At 37.7% G+C, this 27,953-nt stretch overlaps 1 protein-coding gene across 1 annotated transcript; it reads right to left on the bottom strand.

Moving 5' to 3' along the window:
- Positions 1-49: 49 nt before the first annotated feature.
- LOC136678428 (calpain-1 catalytic subunit-like) lies at positions 50-27,953 on the bottom strand. The gene is made up of 22 exons (XM_066656481.1): positions 27,938-27,953; positions 21,756-22,117; positions 21,231-21,300; positions 18,679-18,797; positions 18,268-18,401; positions 16,778-16,946; positions 15,358-15,438; positions 14,081-14,166; positions 12,589-12,663; positions 9,634-9,794; positions 8,918-9,075; positions 8,227-8,238; positions 7,285-7,496; positions 6,218-6,257; positions 5,180-5,245; positions 5,045-5,102; positions 4,705-4,769; positions 3,847-3,915; positions 3,678-3,756; positions 1,718-1,831; positions 1,558-1,616; positions 50-1,219 (listed from the first exon to the last, which is right to left on the bottom strand). Exons 2-22 carry the CDS (start codon positions 22,008-22,010, stop codon positions 1,196-1,198), a joined length of 2,106 nt encoding a protein of 701 aa, XP_066512578.1. The 5' UTR covers positions 22,011-22,117; positions 27,938-27,953; the 3' UTR covers positions 50-1,195.

The following is a 27,953-nucleotide window of genomic DNA, read 5'->3' as shown; positions in this document are numbered from 1 at the left end:
AAATGTAAAAGAGTTGATACTTGTATGGAAAATAAACAGGACATTAATTTAATAATATTCAAATGTTTTATTTGAGTCCATAAGCCATTTCTCTAGCTGTAAATATCCCCACATTGTTGGACCTAACTGATTCAAGATCATTTGTGACATACTCAACTCAGCCTCAGTGTCTTTTTTCTGGACGTGCTGAGAATGGCTGTTATCGAATGGATATAAACTTTATGCTGGTACCAAAGTTCACAAAAATATCAGTCTATATAATCTTTATAAGGCATCCAGTATGAGTTTAAAAACACATTTCATTTTGTATATAAGAATATTTAAGGCACACAGATTTAGTAGCAAAAACAGACCATGCTGGATTAGTTGATTCTTGAAGTAATGCAGAGCCTTAGATTAAGGGTAAACAAACCCTCTTTGGTAATCTGGAATTTTTAAACCATGTCCACTCACTGGATTTGGATTTGTACATTTTTCATGGGTGAAACCCACATACCTTGACTGCTCATCTCACAAATGCATGGTCCTTACAAATGTGGTACCATTTAAAAGAAATTAACAGGCTTTCCAGCATTATAAACTTTATTGTCAAGAAGCATTGTCACAACAAAGAAATAATCTACCAAACACACATTTCCTTACTTTCTTTTAGTTGATCAGTGTATTTCTGTTTCCAAAATACAATCAAGAGGCTCAGTGAGAACATAATCTTTGCACTATTTTTGCAGTTCAAGAGTCACTGCATTTTACAAAATATCACAGCTTTTCCAGAATGGGGGTTTCTACTTTGTACAATTTGCATAGCCCCAAGTAGATAGGCTTTCCTGTGTCTCCAATTTTATCCACAAAGGGCCAGTGTGGCTGCAGGTTTTCATTCCAGTTAAGCGGTGCACACTTGATTCTACTGGTTTAATCCACTAGTCTAGTCTCTAAAGAGTTAAGTTCTGTTTGTTTGGAATGAATACCTACAGCCACACCAGCTCTTTGTGGATAAGAGTGGTGACCCCTGGGCTTTAGGATATGTGTTAATTTAAACTGGGTTAAGCAATGTATGTGCAATCAAACAGACGTCATCAGAGTTGATATTAAAGAAAAAGAAAGGTGAGAAAGCTACTGGATTGTTAAGGCTGCTCCAGGTGTTATAATAGCCATCTACTCTTGTGGACAAGATGTGAACTCGCTGCTGATTCAAAATTCAACCGCAGGTCAGTTGCAGCCACTGAAAATCCAAAAAAAAAAAATTATTTTTGATTTTCCACACATTGCAATTTTATGGTGACTAATATCTTTATATATGTATACACATATTTACACACACCTGGATCCACCGCGACCCTGAATTGGATAAGCGGTTACAGATAATGAATGAATGAATTGAAGCCTAAAAATATTTATCTAATAGACTAGCCTAAATATCTCTTTCTTGATTTCAGAGGAAACAACTATGGGCAAAATAATGTCTGCAAACATTTGACAACAATGTTTGTATTAGAGTTAAATATGGGCTTTCTGGGGTGCCTTGAGTCGGATCTACCTAGAGGTCACAAAATATCTCACCTCAGCAAGGTTAAGTTTAACATATCCAGTCCCATCTCTATCAAGTTGCTTAAAGGTTTCTGTGTGGGGAGATTGGGTTTGAAAAGCCATTAGGACATGAAACAGATTATACAGACAAATAAAAGACAAAAGTAGTAAAATAACAGGAGCAGATACTGACTCAGATTGGTCTCCAGTTTGACCAGACAAGAGACAAAGTTGTTGAAGTCGACGACTCCGTTGTTAGCATATCGGGCCACCAGTAACTGGTTCACCATATTATTGGGTGTAAAGCCTAACAAAATGTACAAAAGTACAGTTCCAGCCAAATGATTTAAAAAGATGGATTCATTTTTTGGTGTTTATTTGTGAATATTCTTATTTGACACTAAACCTTTTTATTTCCATTTATAAAAAGGAATACATTGATTCACCAACATGAACTTCAAAATCTATGTACTGCTTTCGATAATTAATTTCATGCAAACCCCAGTTCCGAAATAGTTGGAATATACATAAACTATAAATAAAAGTAGTGCATTGATGTGTAAATCATCATGTGGGGCATTTCTAGACTACATGTACAGGGGCACACAGGATTTAGAGGGGCATTACTGTACCTCTCTGCTTGTCAATCAGTCATTAAAAAAGGCAGTAAAAATCCTGTGAAACACTAAATAGTTCAGGTAATTTAACACTAAAACAGCCCTTATCAACCATGAACAAGAACTGAAAAGCAAATGCATGTCACAGATGTTTCATTAAGACTCCAGAAAACTTGCTGAAATGTGTTGTGTCTGTCCATGACTTTAGGCTCTTGCTCTCATTTTATTACGTCCAGTTTTCCACATCGCTGCTAACTGATGTATCACACACCTGCATCCTCTAAGAAAGATTTCCAACAGTGTTAACCAGCTACCTCACTGATACTGATATATAAGAGCTACATTTTGCTTGAAAATTGTACACCAGACAGAACATACTTCAACAGTTAAAAGATTTACACTAATGGGAAACATGTAACTTCATGCAAGGCACCTCAGGATTGAAATAGAGCAAGGCTTCTTATTTATAGTAAGAAATAGAAATAATAGTGAATAAAATTAGCTTCTTATTTGTATTTATTGTTCCATCTTAAAAGTGTTCCTCTATTTGTGTAAAAGTACATTTGGCAAAGAGGCAACTTTAACTACATATTGTTTGACAGGCCAAAAGAAAAAAAACATTAAAAGCATTTGATATATATATATTATCACTATTAAGGAAATGATGATGATTCTGGGGAAGAGTTCGTCTCTATAGGCTGTTTAAATTCAGAAACTCCACAACTTTTAAGGTGGAACGATATATTTTGCTGTATGTTTTAACAACACAAATATTTTTCTGTACGTGGCTGCAGTTTAACTTGTGTGTGAGTTTTATCCACTGTTTAATTACCACAGAAACTAATTTGTAAATCGAGTTTAATTTTCTAGCACTTTCTATCTGCGTTTATATTCACACAGTAGGGGTCTCCTTTAAGTAATCTGAAACAGCAAAACTAGGTCAATTTTACCCACCTATGGAAGAATAAAGAAATATCCTTATCTTTTTTCATGATTTGCAAAGTTTGGAAGGCTATTGATACCTCCAGATGCACTTTCTCTGCCATGAGCAGGGAGAGGGAAAGCCTAGCATATCTGACTGAGCCCTTGTGTTTAACTGTTTACTGACACTAGGGATTCATAAACACATTAAACAGGTTTTCAGAGCACAAACAGCCTGGAGAACTAGGAAATGGTGTGGAAACATCCTCTGAATTTTATAAAAAGTATTTTTAAAATTATGAACGTCACCTTTAATGTATTAACAGCATGTCAACATTCTTCTTTGATTGAAATTGATATGCAGGTTTCTCTATTGTGTTTCATTACAAAGAGCATCAAAGGCCATACATGTTTCAGCTTCAAGAATGCCATTTCTATTATACAAATAACACAGGGTTACAAACATAACTAGTTAACCGAACAAGGATTAGCTTAATAAGAAGACGCAGAAACAGCAGAAGAAGTAGAAGAAGAACAATATAGTTGTGCCACTGCTAAAGCAGCAGGGTGCAACCATAATAAATATTTTATCACTATAAAGACTGGTCATCTTACCAGCTGCTTCCAAGGCCAGACGCATCTCATAGGAGTTCATGTTGCCTGACTTATCCAGATCAAACTTTAGGAAAATGTCCTACAAAGAAAAAAGAATGTAGACCAAGACATTCATAAGTCAGAAAGCACAAGCTGTGGACTAAAGGATTAGGAGTAAAGTAGGTCTTACCAGCCAATTCTTGATTTTATTCCACAGAATTTGGAATTCCACCAAGTCCAGACAAGCACTGCCATCATCCTGAGGTTCCCCGAAAGTCAAAGATATTTAGTAGCCATCTTTTTGGTTAAGAACTAAATTTAAAACTAACACTCAAAACCCCAAGTATAAGATTTTGTAACATCTTTCTGATCAGCACAGTGTGAACACACCAGGCTACATGATGCTTAACCACCACAACTGCAGAATGCACAGGTACCCAACAGGTTTAGCGGTGTTTTTACAAACCAGAAAAGTTGAGATTTGTTTGTAAAATACACTACAAGATTCTGTGATTCCTCTGGCAGCAGCATGTATTTTCATCGTCTTTCAGACAATCTGAAATGAGCTCTGGAAATGTTATATCCATACACTAAGAAAAACTATCACTGTAAAAACTATAGCTGTCTCTTTGGTGGTACCCTTAAGGAAACATTTCAGTACCTTCAAGTAGGGAACCTAATTATACCATATTCTATCCATTTTTTAATTGTGCTGATTGCATATGCCCCATTTAATCTCCAGGTCTTTTATATTCTTTTATTGTACACAGTTCTATAATAAAATCTTACATATATTCACCTCTCCTTCTGGAGAAGAGAATGTAATACACTTTTCAGGAACACAACTGGACTTAAAAAGCCCTAAATGTACATTTACACTCTTTTCTAGTTTTATCAACAATAAGGTTAAATAATAAGGTTAATAATAATAATAATAAGGTACAGCGTCTTTTTCAGAGTGTTTAAATTGTTTTAAGGAAATAATCTCTAATGTAAAAACTGCTTTAGTGGCATATTATTGGTTGGTTGTATATGTAAAAAAGGATACGTCAAAAAGATCCACCATATATCTGCAGGTCTCCAAAGTGAAACCATCTGTTTTTAATCCTTGGACTGAAAACACAAGAGAGTTGAGTACACACAATTACATATATTTTAGCTGTGATTCCAACATCATTCCTGTTAAATATAGTCCTGTCTCATACTCAGTTTAGCTACACTAATCTAGCTCATTGTTTTTTATTATTTTTCTTGATAATACTAAATCTGCAATAATATACTAAATATAAATAAATGTATTTAAACATTTTATCATATTTAGAAGAATGCTGCTGTTGCAAGTAGCACTATATACCACTAATGAAACAGGCAGAACTGATATGGCTTACTGCGGGTTATATAAATGTTCAGAAAGCCCCTTAATTCATCTGCTGACACCACCTTATCCTAGAGAACGAGAGAGAGTTACAAAATGGATGCACAGCAGAATCAACTTAGTAAAACACACTATGAATCCTTCTTACCTGTCCTGATATTTGAGCAAACAAGTTTTTAAATGAGTCGTCAATATCTTGCGCAGTGATCTCTCTCTGCAAAATATGATTACAAAATATAAATTAACAGCATCAAATCTGAGAAGGGTTGGATGAGAAATTTCTAGTTTTTTTTCCTTTATATGGGCTCACAAAAGTCAGCCTATTTCATGCTGGGGATGCATAGAGTATTATTAATAGACTAATACATCTACTAGCTAAGAAGGTACCACAAGAGTTGCACTGAAATTAAAGGACATGATTTTCTGCTAAACTCCAAATCTACTTTGTATAGGCTATCTGTCTCTTAAGATATGTATGAATCAAGATTAGGATGTTTAGAAATGCAGGCTTGGGAGCGGAAGCTTGCTGGTTTGATTCCCACAACCAGCAGGAAAAATCCACGGATTGAAGTCTTTTAGGACATGCTTTTAGCAAGGCATCTAAAAATTGGGGACATTGGTTAATTTTTTCAGATATGTGGAAAATTAAATAATAATAATAATAATAATAATAATAATAATAAGTAAAAAAAAGAACTTAATTTTGTTAGTCTAAGTTTAGGATAAATATGATTATTAGCAAAAGGCAAATTAATTATTAAATTATCTTTTACATTTCACAGTGTTTTGGGTTTGATACTGCTTCAGTTTTGTGGTCAATTTATCCACTGTTATCAATTTACCCCAACCTACTCCAAATTCAACAATTTTTATAAGGTGCCACATTTTCAGGACTATTTGTCATAGATTAATTCTGATCATTTAAATTCACCTAACCCTAGGAAACATCCTGAAATTAGGTTAGATACTCCCACTCTACTCCTGCCTCAGTTTCCTGTATCTAGAAGACCACAAATAAAAAAATATCGCCCCTATGAATGGCATGTGTATATATACAAAAGATAATCATTGGTGTACATAAGTGGAGGAGTAATGGCTATGACCTCAGTATGAAATGTCCCATCACTTCTACAAACAAATCTTAGAATGTAGCTTAAAGGAAGCCCTTTTTAACCTTGGTTCTTACCTCATCATTCAGAACGAAAGACACCTCATTGTCAACGTCTCTAAAACATATGAGAAAGATGTGAGACCATTGCAATGTTTCAATTTTTTGAGGCGCATTAGACAATTTAAACAGTAATGCCCACCAACAGTGAGACAGGTAATATCAGAGCAGTCATCAAAATCAGGTTTCGTATTGACATAAAAATTAGACGAACACATCAGACAATACCATGATAACATGTTAAACAGATGTTGCTTCTTGTATTTTGGCTCTGATCTGAAAGTACGCTATATGTGTCTAGCAATGTAACAAATGTTTACCACTGTATATACTCTGATCAACCACAACAATGATCACCTGCTTGTTTCTACACTCATGGTCCATTCTTTCAGCTTCACTGACCCTACAAAAGTACTTTGTAGTTCTACAATTACAGACTGTTGTCCACCACATGCTGTGCATACTTTGCATGCTCCCTTTCAACCTGTTCTTCAATGGACATGACACCCAGAGGACCCTCACAGAGCAGGATCATTCTCAGAGCTGCAGTGTTGTTGGTGGTGGTGTTTGGCACTGGTACAATTGGATCAGACACAGCAGGGCTCCCACTGTCCACTTTTTTAAGCACACCTACCTTTATTGGTCCACCATGCAGATGTAAAGTTAGAGACAGTAGCTCATCTCTTGCTGCACAGATTGTGTTGGTCGTCCTCTAGTCCTTAATTAGTGGACACAGGATGCTGTTGGCTGGATATATTTGGTTGGTGGACTAAGTCCAGCTTTGACACTGAGGGCTTTATAAACTCCAGCAGCACTGCAGTGTCTGATCCACTTTTATCCGTGCAACACACACTGATCCAACACCCTAATAATACCTGTTTTTTGAGGGCCCTGACCATTGAAGATCAAGGTGAAAGGAAGCAAAAATTGTATGCAGAAAAAAATATGTAGTACAGTTATCCAGTCTCGTCAGTGGAGCTGAAAGAATGGACCTTGAGTGTAGAAACAAGGAGGTGGTCAAAATGTTATGATTGATATGTGTATATAAATACATGAATAAATTAATTAGTAAAAAAATTGCTTACTTTATATCAGACTGTTTTTCGGTGAAGACCCTGAGGATGAAGTTGGCTTCTTGCTCAGCTTCCAAGGTGGAGGGGACGATTATATAATCTCCAGGAGGCAGGCGGTATCGTGCACTCACTTCTCGCTGGCTTCTGAAGATCCCAGACCTCTCAGAGCAAGGGAGCCCCAGGTAAACCTCATCCTTCCATTGTAAACATTGTGTTCCATACAGCTATGGCAGAGAAGTATGGTAAAACAAATCCATGGGCACCATAAAATCTTTTACAATTTATAGTAACTGGAAGGCAGCTTAAGTACCAGTACAATTCTGCCTTTATACAATGTTGTGCTGTAAAATATTTTACTCAATTCGGTAACATTAAACTCACACTAAGTTCCACCAGTGCATTTCCATCAGAGACTGAAACCCAATTCCCCTGAGCAACAATGACTCGAATTCAACTTCACCCTGTGTATTGTTGATAGAGCTCAACAACCTCCACCTCTTATATAAACACACTATCATGCTAAACTAATAATTCACTTCATAAATTCTTTAGCTATAACTCCACCTAAAATACAGACCCATTGATTCACTGACTCCAAATTTATTTCATGTGTACTAGCTCACAATTTTAATCGCACTGCAGCTATATTAGTCATTGCAAGTAATTCTAGGATTGTTAAGTTTTAAAAGTTTGAATGTAATTTATACAGTATTTTCTGATGTCCAAATGTTATTTCCCTCATAACCCATTCTCAGTAGAACGGTATTGTGTGTTTTTGTGGGTGTCAGTCGCAGCAGTGTTGCTGCTGGGATGTGGGTGGTCCATTAGTCAGTCATAATCAGACAGGTCAGAAAGTCACTACTGATGAAAGTCTGGAAGCCTATCGCAAAGTGTATTAAACAATGGGCTACAACTTTATGTACTTCTTATGAACGCAGCTCAGAAGACATTTACCTCCTCTGGGACCTGAAAAAAAGCAAAAGATACACATATCACAAAAACTGCAAAATACTACAAATGCATAATTACATTAGACAACCTTAATGAGTAAAAAGTGAGGATAATTAGATCATTTCCCAGACTACAGGATGTGTCAAAAGGTGTTGCAGAACACCCTTTTATTTCAGAAATGAAAGGAAAGATGACATCTGAATGCACCAGCAAGTAATGAGTGAGGGGGCCTATCTTTTATGTTATGTCCAGAACAAGGTGGTCACCTGGTAATCTGCCATACTGTATCAAGGGAAAGTTGGGAACACTGTACCCTGCATTGTAACGCTGAGCATTTAGGGTCTAGTTGAGCCTGTAACGAGCCTGAAACAAGCATGTAACAAACAAAAAAGTGTTTAATTTTCTGGGTTGACAAACCCACATTTAAACCAAAAGAACCATTGGGGTAATCGATTTTAAAACAAACCTTGATATGCTACATGACCATTTTCCCATTGCAAAAACTTGCCCTTGATCCAATATGGCAGATTTCAAGATGGCAGCCATGTTCCCAACATAGACTGAAAAGATAGGTTCCCCACCATTTACTTGCTAGGGTATTCAGATGTCATTTTCACATTCTTTTCTGAAATAAAGTTGTGTTCTGTGACTTCTGACTCACCCTGTTTTCACCCTGAAATTTTCAACCTCTGACCTTATAGATAGAAAAACCAATCTGGTATAATCCCTGGCCCTCCTTGTGTAAGGATCGACGGTTCTTCTGCATCAGAGCCACTAGGATGTTGCCATCCACAGTATCATCACCTTCCTCCAGCAGGGTGATCCTGTACAATGGGTTTTTCCAGAAAGTGTCTGACAGGGAGATGTGGGAGAATCCCAAATGTAAACAAAGTAACAGCAGTTTGGTATAAAATGAAGAGAAACTTGAGAATTGTTCATAAATATGAACCTGAGACCTGAAGGCACTGAAATCTCTTCAACATTATTACTGATATGGGTAAGGTTTATTGAATTCTCGTTTTAATTTTTTCAAAACGCTTATTTCCCATACATTTTTATATGTTCTCATAAATGTGTAGCCTAGTTTTTTGTATTCTTTCTATATATTTTAGTAATTAATTTTGAGAATATTGTGTAGAACATGCATAGACTTGTGCACCCCAGGTTCTTCCTCTGTACCAGAGGCATATGTTTCAGTGGTAAGACTAGGTGGTACCTGGAGGTTTTGGTTTGATAATGGGTGGAAATTTGTCTTAAAGGTTTGAAAACCATCTAGCATCTCTTATTTTTTTTCTTGGTTCTGCAACCTAAAAAACTGATGTCAAGAGCACAACCTGAGATTTTTATTTTTGGTTTCCTCTCAGTTTAACCACTGAAGTGTCCTGTTTATGTAGTGTCATGTAAAAGCACCTGTGTTATTTTCAGAGCCACCAGCGGTACAGCCAATTGTCCAGCTGCCCTCAAACTGATGATGGGTCCACTGAGTAGCACTGACTCTGCTGGCAGCGTCAGGAGTCAGATTACAGATCTCCACCTCTGAGTACTGCTCCTTAAAGTCTGAATAAGCCATCCTATGAAAGACATGAAAGACATGACTTATTACAAAGGTGTTGATTTTGGATAGGCTTAAGGTCTTTGAGGGCGAGCCAGCATATTCAAGGATCACAGCATAAGATGTTTAAGGTGTGGTCTGACTTGCGATTTCAGTCACGACACTTTTTTTAACATTTATATTTGACCGGCCCATAAATTGGTTTTGAATGGTAAAATTAAATAAAATGGTAAAAATACACATTAAATTTTACTGTACCCAATATAAATACATTTCCACTGTCATTAAACAGAGGGACCTCTTGGCTATCAATTGTATGATTTTGGCAAAATTGTACTTATAATTTTCTCATAAAGTCATACTGTATTCCTACTGATATGGATTTCTCAAAGAATTCTCATAATGCCTATATTGTCATTAAACAGAGCAACCCCTTGTCTATCACCAGTATCATTTTGGGAGTTTCACTTTGTTTCTTCTTATTCACTTTATTCATATTTTTTTTCTTCTCAGAATAGCAACCTATTGAATGTTAATAGCTTTGTATAACATTAATATAAATTTCATTTTGGCTTAACTATTCATATTAATCTCTCAATCATACAATCATAGCGAACTTTGAGAACATATATTATTCCTGTCACGCCCTTGTCCTGTCCTGTCTGTTTTACCTGCCATGTGCTCACTTAGCACATGGCATTGTTTGTTGTTGTTCATGTCTCCGCCCTTGTCCCACCTTTTTTCCCTCCTCCTTGTCAGTGTCTTATTTGTAATCCTGCCCTCTCGTTATCTGTCTCAGGTGTGTCTAGTCTATGTAGTGTATTTAAGCCCCCTTATCTCGCTTCCTCTGGTCGTTTATTCGTTTACTCTCTTGTCATGTTGCTCAGTCTAGTCTTTCTGTCTCCCCTGGTTCACTGTTGTCGTTTCCACCTTTCGTTTTGCTCATTCCAGTCTGTCTGTCACTTGATCCTGTTCCTTGTTTTGTCCCATCTGGTCCTCGCTTCAGTTTGCTCTCTCCTCGTTTCATTCTCTCTAGTCTGTCTGTCTCGTCTGTTCCTTGAATCGCTTCTCTTCCCTTTTGTTTGTCAGTCTGCTCCTTCCTTGTGCTTCTCTCATTCTGTCAGTACGGTTTAGTCTGTTTAACTCTCCGTGTTGAGGTTTAGTCTGTTTAGCTCTGTGTTCATATTTAGTCTGTTTAGCTCCCTGTGTGTTGTCTTTCTGTCGAAGTCTGTTTTGTTATCTTTTGTTTAAATAAAAGTTCACTGTGTTTTAGCAAGTGTCTCCTCCTCTGCGATCCTGACAATTCTATTATTCTTTAGTGCCACACTTCCATCATTCAATTTTGCAACATAATTATTACAGTCAAAGCTACAGAATATGATTACATATTTAACTGGATTTCTATACCTGTTTTGTATATAATACTGTGAAAATATTCTGGCAGTAGTAGAATGGGGAATCATTTGTAAATAATTCTAATTCCCCTACAATGTTGCATGATGAGCAATAAACTGTAGACAACTGTTTATGAGCTGTTTTAGAAAGAGCAAGTAAAAGTAAAGTAAAATCTGTACAGCTGGGTCACCCGGACAAGGATGACACTTAAACTGTTGTAGTATTAGTAAAACTATGTTAAATATGAGGGCAGCATGGTGATTATCACACAGCTCCACGGACCTGGAGGTTGTGGGTTAGAGCCCTGCTCCAGGTCTGTGAGGAGTTTGGTGTGTTCTCCCTGTGTCCAAGTGGGTTTTCTCTGGGTGCTCCGATTTCCTCCCATGGTCCAAAAACACACATTTGTAGGTGGATTGGTGACTTAAGTGTCAATAGTGAGTGAATGTGTGAGTATGTGTCATGCTGTGAGGGACTGGCTCCTCCTCCTGGGTGTGTTCCTGCTTTGCGCCCAGTGATTCTGGATATGCTCTGGACCCTCCACAACCCTGAACTAGATGAGCGGTTACAGACAATGAATGAAAGATTTTGGGGAAGAGATTTTATTGAATTTGGAGGAAGCAGGAATCTTGTCCCAAGAGTAAACACATTCATCATTATCGTCTAAAACTGTCAGGTGTCCTTACTCCCCCACCAGCTGACAATGGGGTGATAGCTGAAGCGGCATTTAGGTGTCAGATTTGTGGATTTTGTCTAAGCAGTGGTTAGTGACTGTCTGTGCCAGTTGTGCCAGCCATTGTTGGGTGCTTGAATTGTCACCTGCTGCACCAACACAGCTAACGGAGACATAGTTCCCTTTTCTCAATGTATTTTATATATTACTTATTAGTTTACATCTGTAACGTACTTTTACTTTAAATAAGTTATTATTAAAAAATTATATTCAGAAGTAAATATACATAGACAACTAATTTCCACCAGGTAGGGCAGTACCCTAACTAGGGTTGCAAAATTCTATGGATTTTCAAAGTTGTGACATTTACCATGGGAATTAATGGGAATAAAATGTGAATATTCAAAGCTAAAGTTGAGAAACTTGCATATAATGGGTAAAATATATACTGAAGCATAATCTTGGCTAACATAATTAGATATGATACAAAAATAGCAAAGCTGATCCTCAATCCCATGTAGACCACACACACTGCATGTACTGTTACAGTAGTGTATCTTCAAAGGCACCCAAAAAAAAAAAAAAATAAAAAAAAAAATAAAAAAATAAACAGCTTATACTGCATTCACTTTTCCAGAGGAGAGGGTAAACGTGTACACATACTCAAAAGTACTAAAGGATACCAAGTTCACTTTTCCTGAAGGTAAACTGTATAATGGTAATGGACAGTGGCAGTTAAATGACTCACCAGAACTCTCCATCTTCTGCACAGTAATTAAGTCTGGCCTTCTCCAGAGGCAGAATAAGATTCCACTCCTCAGAACTAAAAAAGAAGATATGAAGATCTTCAGCGATTATAATGTAAGTAAAAGCAACAATAACAAACAGGAGTAGATTTCCTGAAAAAGAGTCTAATTCCAAACATTTTGCACCAGTGGGGGAAGCCAACACAGGATATCTTTTAAATTAACACAGGTACAGTATTTTTATGCATTTTTGATTAGCTCAATATAACTATATATTAACCAATGCGCTCTTTGTTTGAATTGCTGTTTCTAACAGGTGAATATGAAACAACGTTACCCTTTGTATGATACAAACTGTAATTCCTTACTTCAAATAATTATTTTCTCAGAATTTGAATCAAGACACTGTCAGTAAACAACCAAACACTTAATAATGCCATTTTATGGAGTCTTTTGATAAAAATGAGCGACTGAGTAACTTATTTCTCATCAAGGATATACAAGTTTTATACATCATAATACAAAATTATGTCAAATTATATATATATATATATATATATATATATAAATTAAATTATATTATATAATATAAATATATTATATATACAGGGGTTGGACAATGAAACTGAAACACCTGGTGTTAGACCACAATAATTTATTAGTATGGTGTAGGGCCTCTTTTGCGGCCAATACAGCGTCAATTCGTCTTGGGAATGACATATACAAGTCCTGCACAGTGGTCAGAGGGATTTTAAGCCATTCTTCTTGCAGGATATTGGCCAGGTCACTACATGATGCTGGTGGAGGAAAACATTTCCTGACTCGCTCCTCCAAAACACCCCAAAGTGGCTCAATAATATTTAGATCTGGTGACTGTGCAGGCCATGGGAGATGTTCAACTTCACTTTCATGTTCATCAAACCAATCTTTCACTGTCTTGCTGTGTGTATTGGTGCATTTTTCATCCTGATACACAGCACCGCCTTCAGGATACAATGTTTGAACCATTGGATGCACATGGTCTTACTGGTGCAATGTTCAATTAATGAAGATTGGCCACCAGGCTGGTCCAATTTAGCCATGAAACCGCCCACACTAAAATGACAGGTGTTTCATTTTCTGTAAATGCTCATCCATATCAGGCTTTACCTGTCACTCCGCCATCCCACACCACTTAAAAGCATTCCGAGATTAAAGCAACCTGTCAATTGGGAATTGATTTTGGGCTAGGCTTAATCCCTGTCTGGGAAACCACTCATGTTATTTGAGACCTTGCAAAAAAAACAAACATATCAGCTTTTTCATTTTTTTGTAGTACTGTTTAATTGTCTGGTCTTAGTAGTGCAGATAGACTTTTTCATGATTAGCATTTGTTTAAACTGAAAAATACAGTCAAATATATAGAAGGAAAATAGGAGATATTTAGTAAAAATGAAAATGTATTATTCTTCATTGCAATGACTCAGTTACTGTGTAGTTGACTGTCAAACTCACTTATCACTCCATGCTCCATTCCATTCTGTATTTCCCCAGGGGTTCCTGATACGCAGCAACTGCACCACATTTCCATCAACATGAACCTGCAACATGAACCATCACTTCCTAAGGATTCCAAAAAGTTCAAATTATAGTGACCTCATTCAGAATTACCATGAATACTACGTAATTTCACAGCTTTTTTTCAGTAAATATATGTTGGATGAGTGTTCATTAGGGAACTTGCAGTGGTAAGGACGACTCTCCTAAATATTAAGAATAATTAATAGAATGAAATGAAAAGGAAAAAAGAAACTCCCATACAGACATTATATATGTTTCTCATCTTCACAACAGGCATGCTGATTTGATATCCATCTGGGTCCACATGGCACCAGCATTCAACCAACATTCAGAATAATTTCCTTATACAAAAAGGGTGTATAAACTAGGGAACTCAAACTAAATTATCACCTCTGCTTAGCATCGGAAAACAATACATATTGTTTAGTGGCACTGATGTGGTTTTAAACAAGTCTAAGTGTGTGTCTGTATATGTGGTGGAGGGGCTGGTTTACTGTCACGCTATGCTCTGTCTTTGCCTTGTTTCAAATAGGAAAGCCCTTTTGGGCACAATGAAGATAAAAGTGTAATGCATGTTCCGGAGACTAAGTTCCACTTTTTTCATGCCTGTTATACACCACAAAAACAGTTGAAAAAATGTATAGCATTACTTTTTACATTTTTAGCCATTAAAAGCATAAACAAATTTCGCAAAATTATTTTTCCCCATAGTTTTACCTGAAGGGTAAAAAATATAATGGCTAACACTTAGCTTGTTATACCAGTTTTGACCAGCAGATATTAATACATATATATAATAGATATAATATATTTATGTTGCTCCTCAGAAATTCAAATTGTTCAGCTGCTCTTAAAGGAAAATTTTTTTACCTAAAAAATGACAGCTACAAAAAACAGACGCTCCTCTGACCAGTAATAGGGAGAATAGTGATTCTCACTTCTCTCACTAAAACATTTGACTTTTTTTTTAACTGTGTGTTTAACAGTAGGTAAAACACCCAGGAACCTTTTCTGAACCAGGTGCATGCCCTCCAGAAAAATGTCTGAAATGGTATATTCATGGAGATGGAAATGGAGTTTAAAACCCCTTGAATACTTTGCAAGGTTGACCTGTGTCCTGTTTAAACACAAATTCTGTATAACTTTTAATTTTACCTAATTTAGATCAATTTAATATTTGTCTATTCATGTACTGTGTGTGCGTGCCTGACCTCTTCTGCTGCAGTAATGGAGTAGGCATGTAACTTCACAAGCTTGTCTTCGGTTTTCGCCTCCATTTCATTAAAGTTTCCCTGTTCAAAAATGCAACACATTGGAGCATTAAATATTTAACGTTTGATATCAAATTTTCTTTCCCTTATTATAATACTGTATGACAAGATTGTGTATGATGTATACTGAGCTACAGACATGGAACAAATGAAAGGAAATGCTGAATAAAGGAGTTTGAGAAACTGACAGGAGAACTATATTGCACAGTTAAGCAATTAGCAATACATGCAAACTTTATTACAAACTATTTAATGTCCCTGGAAAAATGGTCAAAGTGCACTCATTAGATCTCTCAGAGAACTCTGTGATTATGGTCTTAATGAACATATGTTACTGACAGCCTTCTGTCACTGCTGAACAAAATTTTGTTTACCATTGCTTTGAGACAGAAGATGGGTTTTTACATTTTTACTTGTAAAGTTTCAGTATCTTCACCCTCTCAGCATGATGTAATTAGGAGAACAGGTTGAACTGATGATGTCTTAATAGGGGAGAAAATTCTAAGTTCACAATATCAGCTTAGGTATAAGCTAGACGAGTCAGATGCCAGGAGAATGTTACCAACCTGACAACACCGTGCCAACTGCAAAGTTTATTGAAGGTAGAGATTCAACAACACAAGACATTTTGGACAATTGTTTGTCTCCAAATTTGTGGAAGCAGTTTGGGAATATACTTGTCTGCTCCTGAATGACTGTGCCCCATTGCACAAAGCAAGTGAGTTTGGTGTATAGGAGAAGATGGGTTTTTAAATTTTTACTTTTCAATTGCAGTTGTATTTCCAGAGAACTTTAGGGTTTGAAAAAGAGGTTTTAATACAACATAGTGATGTGAGCCTTGTGACTGGACAATATATTAACTTTTTAGGACCAATAGTACAGCATATATTAGACTTTTGGAACATATTCATAAGAAATTATTAGTAAATTTACATTCAGGGCCCTGAGGAGCCATATTAACTTAATTGAAAAGAAAAGTTCTAAATAACATTCTTACTTAGGTTCCAAAATAAGGTTGATTTTTGACCTAGCTATGAATTCCTATGTCTGTGACTGCTTAAATGTTCAGACATTAATTTAATTGAACTAATGCTAAGTTCAGTGTGAGAGCCCAAGACTGCAAGCAAGAAGCAGAAACCTGGGTTTATAGTAATTTTCCCATTTTATAGCTGTTTTCTTTTTTCTTATGTTCTACTTGTCAACATATTTAATCAGTATATATGTTTCTGCATGCTGCTTGTGTTAGTTTGCTCTGTTTAACCTCATCTTTGCTCTCTTACAATAACCCGTCTAGTGCTATGATGGAGAGGCAGGAGAAATTATAAGCCTATAATTAAGGCTCTTTTTATTAGCTACTTACATATATAAAAGTGCTCAGCAGAGATCCTCGACGCAGGGCCTGTTTCATGATATTATACAAATTGGGTGGAGCTTCGCTGAGTTTGTAATTTTCTGCAATTCCCCCAGTGAAGTCCTCAAAGCCTTCAATAGCCTGACCTCCTTTCAGAGCCTCGTAACTGCCATTCACCCTGATAAGCAATGAAATACACTGTCTCAGTCATACTGGTTTAAAGCCTGAAAAAAATGTAGCAATCCACACTAAAATACACAATAAATATGATTAACTATAAACTGTTACTCAAGGTTACATATTTTGTACCTTTAACTAGGTAACATAATTGTACCTTATTCTATTATAACTAGATTTTAAAACAGTGTTGATTTTATATGGCCAGTTTAATCTCCAGGACCTATATTATGTATGTTTAATTCACACAGTTTTTAATGAAAACTTATTCACATCTCTTTCTGGCTAAGAGAATTTAATGTACCTTTAGGGAAATAAACCCAACTTTAAGACCACTTTTGTACCTTTAAAAGGTTTGTTACTTTATTGACCAATAATGTATGTTTTACATACATACATTCAGGTATCTAAATTACCTTTTCTTTTTAGAATGCTTCTGGCCCAATACCTGTCTTGATTCTTTTTAAGATGAATATCTTTTGTCAATAATAATTGTCATTAATCATTACTAATCAGTTTATATGTCTATAGTGTATTATTTTTATATTGTATAACTGTTAATCTTAATTAATAACATAGTCTGCCAGAAGCATTGTGTTTCTGAGTAGCATTTTGAATTTTCTTCTAGGATTGTGTTGCACTTTGTAAAACACCTGTTAATGCAACTTTGACCAGCAGCTTACTTGAGAAATAACACAAAAAACTTATTTTCCACAAGATGTGGTGGGGTATTTACACACATCATTTCATACAGTATAAATATTTCCTGAGGTTATTTTTTCTGCTTCTTTTATAGAAGGTAAATGTATCTTTACTGAAGTAGCAGCGTACCAGGCCACTGTTATAGTGACATGGTGCAGTCAGGACTACAATTAAAGCAATGCTCTAGTATAAACTTCATAACCACATGTTAAAGCAAAAAAACTCTCAGAAAGAAAGATGCATCACAGGTGCATCATTGTCATTAAATGTACAAACAGTGTAAATGTACCAGTGGTTTTTAAAGTTTAGTTGCGTTCCCTAAAGGTACATTACGTTGTCTTCTGCAAAAGAAGGGGTGAATATTTGTAATCTTTCATTATAGAATGGTGTAAAATAAAATTATATAAATCCTGGAGATGAAATGGGACGTATGGGGACAGATTAATAAGGATCCATGATTAAAAGTACAGAATATGTCACCTTGAAGGTACCACCAAGTTTTATATATATATATATATATATATATATATATATATATATATATATATATATATATATATATATATATATATATATATATATATATATACGTTGTAGTGAACTATACCACACACACTTACTTTGCATAGGCTTTCTCCAGCAGTGCACTCCAGAATTCATTTTGGTCAACTGACTGAACAAACATCAGCTTGCCATTTTTAACGGGCAGCAAGTCATCTATGACCACTTCCACCCACTGCCCGTACTGCCACAGCTGTGGAGAGAGAGAGGTAACATTGAAGCCTGGAAATACAATATATAATACTATTGTTACAATTTTGCCCTCTCCTGCAAGAAGTCACACAGCAGATTACTCACAAACATAACCAATGATCAGTCTTCTTCGGCTGCTCTATATGCGGAAGACTGGTTAAAGACACGCCCCTAAAATCATTGCAAGTTACTCACAACAAAACCTCTTTTTAATGCTGGCACAAGAAGACAAGACAAATTCAGTTTTTGAGGTGTACAATAAAAGAGGAAAATCTGACCCGAAAGTGAAATATTCCAGCATAATCCTTGGAAAAGCTCTGATCAGGATAAATCACATGAGCCAGAATGTCTCCGTTTAAAGTGAGGGAGGCAATGGCCGCCAGCAGCCAGCAGTCACCTGCAAAGATAAAAATTAAGAAAATATTTCCTCACAACTACAGAAGTTTTGCACATATAAATATTACTATAGTAACAGTAACAAGAACCATGTATAAGCATATGCTACCTTCACCCTCTCAGCATGATGTAATTAGGAGAATAGGTTGGACTAATGATGACTTAATAGGGGAGAAAACTCTGTAAGCTCACAATATCAGCTTAGGTATAAGCTGGACGAGTCAGATGCCAGGAGAATGTTACCAACCTGACAATACCGTGCCAACTGCAAAGTTAATTGAAGGTAGAGATTCAACAACACAAGACATTTTGGACAATTGTTTGTCTCCAAATTTGTGGAAGCAGTTTGGGAATATACTTGTCTGCTCCAGAATGACTGTGCCCCATTGCACAAAGCAAGTGAGTTTGGTGTATAAGAAATTGGTTGGCCTACAGGGCCCTGACCTTAATCCCAAATACCTATGGAATGTCCAACATAAGCATTTGGCCTAACAAATGCACTTCTGGATTAATTGGCAAACATTTTCACAGACATGTCCACTCCAAAATCTTATATAAATCGTATATAAAAGATGCTCTATGAATAAACTTGCCCTGCAAAGGTGAACCAACTCCGTAGTAATGCCCTTGAATTTAGAATGAGATGTCATATCTCCTGTAGGTGTAATTGACCCAGTAGTTTTGTCAATATAGTGTACCTTATTAATGATATAATTGACTATTTTTTTAGCCTTGTTTTGACGTGGTTTTATATAGCATAATTATTTAATAATAAATGGATTTTAAAGATGGAGTTACTTCCTAAAATATTGTATTAATTATAGTGACAGAATATGCACTGTCTTAGTTTATAAAATGCAGCCTGAATCAAAATAAATAGAACAATGTGAATGGTGCAGCACACGTTAAATGCTCTACACTGTCAGAAAAACTGTCACAGTGATGGTATCTTTTGCTGTCACTGTGGAGGTACTCCCAAGGGTACATATATGTACCTTTAATTAGAGAACATTATTGTACCTTATTTAAAAAAAAACTAAAAAAACTCCCCAATTTTTGGTGGAATGGGGAATGAGACCCCTTGGCCATATAATGTTGTGTTGTGTTTTGTTTTGTTTTTTTGTTTTTTTCACCTGTACCATTTTCCAAAATACACTCATGTCTGAAAAAGCACACCATCAAAAGTGCACCTTCCTTAACCTGAAGAATGAGTGTCTTTATTTGTTCTTTTACTTTATCATGAATGAGCATTTGTCCTAAATTAAAGGAATCAGTTCTGCTAGGTTTTTCCTGCCTGTCCCCAAATCTTTAGCAGGTTATGATTGGAAAGTGATAACATTTCTTTTTGGTTTTAATACAGCTGTCTATATTTTTTTATTTGTTTCACTAAAGCCCTGTGGAACTGAGTGATTTTGAGCATCAAATTTGGACATTGTTTCCGGAAATCTTTTTTTGCTATTTTTCTACTGGTGGTTGAGTTGGCTAGGGTGAACATAAATCTCACACTAATTTTTTCAGTCTTTGTAAATAAAAAGAAAAGTGTTTGAATTTGCAACCATGTAAAACTATGTCAGTTAATTTTTAATATCAGTCCCATTACACGGCAAGGTTTGACTAGATTTCCCAAAAGTAAAGGTAGGGGGAGCCAAAGCCCAGGAACCTCGTGTTCCTGTAAATGAAATTCAGTGTGTACTGTATTTCATTTAGTCACGTTGACACCATCCTGTGTATGAGCTTTTCACTGCATGACATGAATTCAACATTCATTCATTTATTCAGTCATTATCTGTAACCGCTTATCCTGTTCAGGGTCGCGGTGGGTCCAGAGCCTACCTGGAATCATTGGGCGCAAGGGAATACACCCTGGAGCGTGCACCAGTCCTTCACAGGGCAGCATACACACATTCACTTGCACACAGTTTTGAGTCGCCAGTCCACCTACCATTGTTTGGTTTTAGACCATGGGAGGAAACCGGAGCACCCGGAGGAAACCCACACAAACACAGGGAAAACACACCAAACTCCTCACAGACAGTCACCTGGAGTGGGACTTGAACCCACAACCTCCAGGTCCCTGGAGGTGTGTGACAGCGACACTAACATTTCTTTCTTAAAATATAATAAAAAATATCCAGTGATTTTCCTCTACTGATCTCCAGCTGTCTACAACTCCCTGTTTACACTGTAACTGTGTACACTGTGGGGAGGGACCGTTAAACTCAAATGGACTCCTGACATCAGAAAGTTGTGGCATCCCCAGGGATCAAACTTTTGATCTCCTGATAATGGGGCTAACACTATTCTGTGTATTGTGAGCCCATAATAATCACTTTTAAATGGTGTTGAGACAAAACACATCCACTGTACATTCAAACATGTTTTAGGGAAGACAAAAATGTGATTAAACTGGTAATGACATTTGATACACACTTACCAATATTTCCTTGACAAATATCCATTCTTGTGGCCCCACCGATGATAAACTTGGGGTCAGAGACCAGTTCCTGCAAAACAACGTAAGCATAATAGTGCCTTCAACACAGACATTACTTCCTCAGTTAAAATTGCAAAGCTGTGGTTTTGTGAGAATAATAAATCATTTTCAATTTATTAATTCGTTCATTCATTCATCTGTAGCTGCTTATCTAGTTCAGGGTCGCGGTGTAAAGCAGGTGCCAGAGGTCCGGAGCCTACCAGGAATACACCCAGGAGGGTGTGCCAGTCCTTCACAGGACAACATTTTCAATGGCATTAGATTAAAGGGTTAGATTGAGGGTAATAATTAAACCATTAGTAAAGTGTTATACACTCAGAAAAAAAGGTACAGTAGAGGTACATTATTGTCACTAAAGTTACAAACAGTGTAAATATACCTTTAAAAGAGGTAAATATTTTTAAACTTTCATTATAAAAATTAAAATTTATGTCACTTAACAAATTCAAATTTATGGGCACTTACTTTGGGTCTTTTCCATTGCACCCCTCTGGTATAGTAAGATTTCGGTCCCAGCTCCCTGAAGCCCAGAGACTCTGGTGCTGCAGGGAATGTGGGATCACAAAAGAGCTGATTACTTGTCAGGCATTTGTTCCTCAGAGCCTCAAAGTCCTGGTTCTGGTACTTGACAGCATTGGTGCTGCTGCCCAAACCCGCAGCATGGGCTCGATTCTTGGCTAAAATGGACAATGATCCAGACATGGCTTCCTTCTCATGCATAAACACAAACCCAGGTTTGTGTGTTTGACTTAGGGAGGAGAGTTAAATAACTCTGGCTTTCTCCTCCCCCTTCAGGTGGTTTGTAAGGTGGAGTTTCTTCAGTATTTCTTTAAAAAGAGGTGTAAAACTGTTAGAGGCTGGAATGAATACCTCAGCATCTATGCATGTTTATTTACTGCTTAATATTTAATTATTCATTATTTTATTTTGTACTCATTTCTAAACACACATACACAACTCTGGTAAATTTCTGTGGTAATTCAGAAATTTACAGTGAATAAAACTGAATAAAAATGGTTTGAATTGTACAAAAGTAGTGGAGGATCAGACCCATTTAAAAAAAACAAAAACAAAAAAAAAATCTTTTTCCCCCCTCTTTTAAAGTTGCACTTTAAAAGATGCAGAGCTTCTGAACATAAACATGCCAGAGAAAATCATTTCCCCATAATCGTAAAGTAAACACATTGTTAAACTGAGACAACTTTAACTGTCTCAAAAAAAAACCCAAATAAATAAATAAATAAATAAATAAATAAATAAATAAAATTGTGTATTGTTAAAAGCATTGTTACAACAAAGAAATAATCTACCAAGCACAAATTTCCTTCCTTTTTGTGCTAAGTTTAGTTCTGTAGGGTTTCATTTTATGTTTATTTTTTTATAACTATTTTGTTCAGACTTGTTCAACAATCCATGCTCTAAGTTCATTCATTCATTATCTGTAACCGCTTATCCAATTCAGGGTCGCGGTGGGTCCAGAGCCTACCTGGAATCATTGGGTGCAAGACCGGAATACACCCTGGAGTGGGTGCCAGTCCTTCACAGGGCAACACACATATACACACACACACACACACACACACACACACACACACACACACACACACCTACAGACACTTTTTAAGTCACCAATCCACCTGCAACATGTGTTTTTGGACTGTGGGAGGAAACCGGAGCACCCGGAGGAAACCCACGCGGACACGGGGAGAACACACCAACTCCTCACAGACAGTCATCGAACCCACAACCTCAAGGCCCCTGGAGCTGTGTGACTGCGACACTACCTGCTGCCGCCCACCATATTTATTTGCATAATGTTAAGTTATGGTTATTTAGTGGTGTATAATATTATCAACACTAGCATTTTCTTAAATGCAGACTGGATACCAAAGTACAGTACTGTACATATATTTTCAATGAAGTCTGATCTTATCACACATTTGTTTCTGTGAGAATTAACTTATCACAGGCCTTGACCAATCTCACAGTTCATGTTTTGAAATAAGAATAAGAAAATTGTCAGCAGTCAAATATATAAAGACTTCATCTTCAGTCCAGGGAGCCACTGCTCTCCTCAAAACAATTTATCTAGATCATGAAGGGATCATGAACAGTTGTTTTTTTCCCCTCTGACATACTATCCCATCTTAACTAAACTTTCACACCAGGTCTGATGTATTTTTTTTGGTCTCAAAATGTAGTGAAATTATCATTTTAATTTAAGCGTTTCAACTAAAGGACACACACTGAATTCTGTAGTCTGAAGTCTACAGAACAACACGAGGAGTTCAGCAGTTTTGCTCCTCTAATTAAGAAAAAAAAACTATATTCTTTATCTGCCACATTGTTGTAGTTAGGGTTTTGTTTGCTCTTTCAACTTTTATGTTCTGCTACAAACAAGACGAGCTGTTCAGCTGCACTCTTCCCGCTCATTTGTTTTGTCTTTTAACATAACAATGGCACATTAATTGGTCGGCCTCGTTTTAAAGCATATGTAAAATGCATAAAAAAATAAAAAGAGGTTCTAATTCAAAATTTGACAGTGTTGCAGTACACCAGACTCCATTGCTGAAATCATGAAAGACACCATTAATATACTTGTGTGATTTCAGTGTAAATAGGCCTTAAAAGACATGGAGCCCAAAGAAGGCAGCAAAAAAGTTTTGTCAAAACACTGCTTTTTGATAAGTTTTTGATTAGGTATAGAGTTAGGTTTAAAGATAGTTTTAGTGTGGTTGCCAAACATACACTATTTACCAATGACTGTAAAAAACATGAATGGCGTGCCTCCATTTCCTTTCATTCTATAGAAATTAAGCTAAAATTGTCTGCCATGTTGTCATTTGATGCCAGAGTCTTTGCAGTAAATACCAGAGTCAGAGGCAGACATGCCTCCTCATTATGGTAGACCTGCCCCCTTCTCAAAGAGCTCCTTTTCAGCTAACAGAGAACGTTTCCGCAAATTCCTCCCAACCCCTCGCTTTGTGGCTACACCACCCCCTGCCTCCAACTTCGCAGATTGCGCTGTCTCTTCAAACGATGCTGTGGACCTTCAACCTTGTGCCCTCCCCTCTCACAACTTTGCAGTGCCCTGCGGCTACTGTACAGCTCACACTCTCTCCTGCTGTGGACCTTTGTTTCTGACTCTCTGCCTCGCAGCTGCACTGCTCCCAGCACAAGCTTTGCAGCTTGCACTTCCTTCTACCGCAGAAATTCTGCCCAACCTTTCCTTTGCGGCTGCGCTGCTCTTAGACTCTACTTTTACAGCCCTGACCCTGTCCTCAGATACTGCTGTGGACTTTCATCCTATACTGTCTTCTTGGCAGCCAGGCTGCTCCCAGCTTCTAATTTTCCAGCTAGTGCAGTTTAGGATCTTTGTCTGTATCTCTACCCTAGTGGCCACACAGCACCCTGCCATCGCATTCTCTCCTCCATCTGCTGTGGGCCTTAAACCTGACCTCACCTCTTTGCAGCCACATTGCTCCCAGTCCCTAATTTCCAGCTCATGCTCTTTCCTCAAGCGATGGTGTGGACCAGCCCCCAGGCACTTGATGCAAACTCTCTCCTGGATGTCTTCCTCAAATTCAATTCACCCTTTTCTTCTGGCACCTGCTTTACACTATGTAGGCATGTCTACTATCCTTGAGTTAACTTTCTACCCTGCCACCACACTCCTCAGAACCATACAGATTCTGTCTCACAGGGCTTGCTTTTTTGTGACAAGCTGTCTTCTCTTTTCAATGCTGTTACTGCAGTGCTGACAGTCTGCTCCGCATTTAGGGCTTGTTATTTTGCCTCACCTGTCATCCCTCTAGATTACCCTTCCATTTCTCACTTCCTCTGTATTTTCCCTCTATGCCACTGGAACGGCACCATCACAGCATAACTGCCAAGTCAGGACATCTCAGTTCATTAATGTTTCCCCTTTGTAGTTTTCAATGGTGCTCAGTCATGCACCAGTTTATTAAAAGCAGTTCATTTGTGGATTCACTAACCTCCTTTTTATTCACTTTTTGCATTTACCATCTGTGAAAGACTGGCTCCCCATACAGGGTGTGTTCCTGCTTCACTCCCAGTGATTCCGGTTAGACTACGGACCCACGGTTACAGAAAATGAATGAATGAATGCCACCACATATGTTAATCTAGTACGGTCTGGAAAGAGACCAAAACAACTACACAAAGGCATGGAATATAATTCACTTTATAATTTAAAATATTCACAAGAGGAAGAAGATCATGTACAAGGGCAATTCCCACAGTCAGCAGCCAGAGAAACCCACTCCCAACAATCTTCTAGTGGTCTATCCACTACAAACTTAGTTACCACCCCACAAGGGACCACAACACAATTCACTGCAATTGCCTTCCAAACAAATCACCACAAAAACAGCCCCTGCTTCTACACCGTAGCCCTACCCAGACCCGGATAGCTGTCATCACAACTCTCTATCTTTGTCGCCAGTGGCCCTAAACAACTACAAGCAACTCCTCCCAACCTTGTTACACCCATGCGGCTCAAAAAAGCCCCTTCTCTCCCTCTCACTCAGGTTTTCAACTCTCAGAACACTCACCCACAAATATCTTAATTTTTACTCCACAAAATTATAAAAATCTACCATTCCTTTTGGTTTATGTGTGAATAAAACTGTAACGTGTCTGAACATATCTCCTCCCCCCCTCCCCCACCACCTTCTTCCCTCACCCCAGAAGATTTTGCCACCTTCTTTGAGGAGAAGGTTAATAAAATCTGCCAGTCTTTTCCCTCTGTCCCCTCTCCCTCCAATTGTTCTCAAGCTGTAAATTCTTTAAACTGCTTTTCCTCTCTTTCCACAGATGACATTCTACAGCTACTCAAATCCAGCAAGCCAACCACCTGCCCACTGGACCCCATCCCATCGAACCTGCTCCAGTCAATCTCCATGGACATTCTGCCCTTCATCACAATGCTCATAAACAGTTCCTTGTCTTTGGGTCAAGTTCCATCGGCCTTCAAGACTGCCAGGGGAGTTCCCATCCTGAAGAAGCCCATTCTGAACTCCTCTGACTTCAGTAACTACAGACCGGTATCACTCCTTCCTTTCCTCTATAAAATTATTGAACATGCAGTATCAATTGTGCCTCTTACTTAACCACAACCAGCTCCAGGACCCAAACCAGTCTGGCTTCAAACCGGCGCACTCAACTGAAACTGCCATTGTAACAGTTACTGAGGAGCTCCAGGCAGCAAAATCAGCTAAACTGTCATCGGTTCTGATTCTTCTGGACCTTTCTGCAACTTTTGACACAGTCGACCACAGGATCCTCCTGTTGGTCCTGTGCAACATCAGAATCACTGCTTTGGCTTGGAAATGGTTTGAGTCTTATCTGAAGCATCGCTCTTACTAGGTAACATGGAATGGATCTACTTCCACTCCATGCAGGCTTTCCATGGGTGTCCCTCAAGGCTCTGTGCTAGGTCTTCTCTTTTCACTATATGCCCATTCTTTTGGTGATATAATTACCTCTCATGGTTTCTCTTACCACTGTAATGCTGATGACACTCAACTAATGCTTTCCTTCCCACCTTCTGACACTCATGTTTCCAGTCACATCTTGTCATATCTGAGTAACATTTATTCTTGGATGACAGCTCACCACCTGAACCTCAATCCTAGCAAGACTGAGCTGCTGTTCATCCCTGGAACAGCCGGTCCTCACCAAGATTTTACTATCTCATTTGAGAACTCCTTGATTGCTCTGCCCGAAGATGCAAGGACCCTTGGTGTGTTTCTGGATGGCCAGTTATCGTTCGCAACCCATATTGCGAACCTGACTCGGTCATGCAGATTTCTGCTGTACAACATCCATCAGGTTCAACCCTTTCTTTCTCAATAGGCTGCCCAGGTGCTAGTCCAGTTCTAGTCATTTCTAGGCTTGACTACTGCAACTCTGCTCTTCCTCTGCAGGCCATCAGGCCCCTTCAGCTGATCCAGAATGCATAATCTTCCTAATCTCACCCACGTCACTTTACTGCTGCACTCTCTTCACTGGCTTCCTGTAGCTGATCGCATCAGGTTTAATCAAATCATATCAAATCAGATCAAATTTATTTATATAGCGCCTTTTACAACTGACGTTGTCACAAAGCAGATTCACATATTTAGTATCAGAACAGAACATTTAAATCAAAGCCAAATGCGAGCAGCCGAAGGTGACAGTGGCTAGGAAAAACTCCCTCGAGGCTGGAGGAAGAAACCAAGACTCACAAAGGGGATCCATCCTCCTCTGATCAAACTATAGATTGAATTTTAAGTTATCACCAATTAAGTGTCATTATGCTACAGTACAATAATAGTAATAATAATAATAATAATAATAATAATAATAATAATAGCCCTTCGAGCTTTAAGTACAGCTCGACTGGACCCGCCATTTGCCAAGACACATGGAAGACTAGCATCAAGACTCTTCTCAGTCCTGGCGCCCAAATGGTGAAATGAACTTCCACTGGTTTTATGAACAGGGGACTCTCTTGGTTTTCAAATGCAGCATGAAGACCCATCTCTTTATGATCCACCTAAGTGCGCACCATAACAGACTGTATTGCACTTATACTGCACTTAACCTCTTTCTAGCACTTACTAGATGCTGTGTAGTGCACTTACTATGTTTTGTTCCTTC

Source organism: Hoplias malabaricus, chromosome Y (assembly GCF_029633855.1).
Source record: "Hoplias malabaricus isolate fHopMal1 chromosome Y, fHopMal1.hap1, whole genome shotgun sequence".
NCBI lineage: Eukaryota > Metazoa > Chordata > Actinopteri > Characiformes > Erythrinidae > Hoplias > Hoplias malabaricus.
The sequence above is the reverse complement of the archived record's forward strand: the minus strand, read 5'-3'. Positions and strand labels throughout refer to the sequence as shown.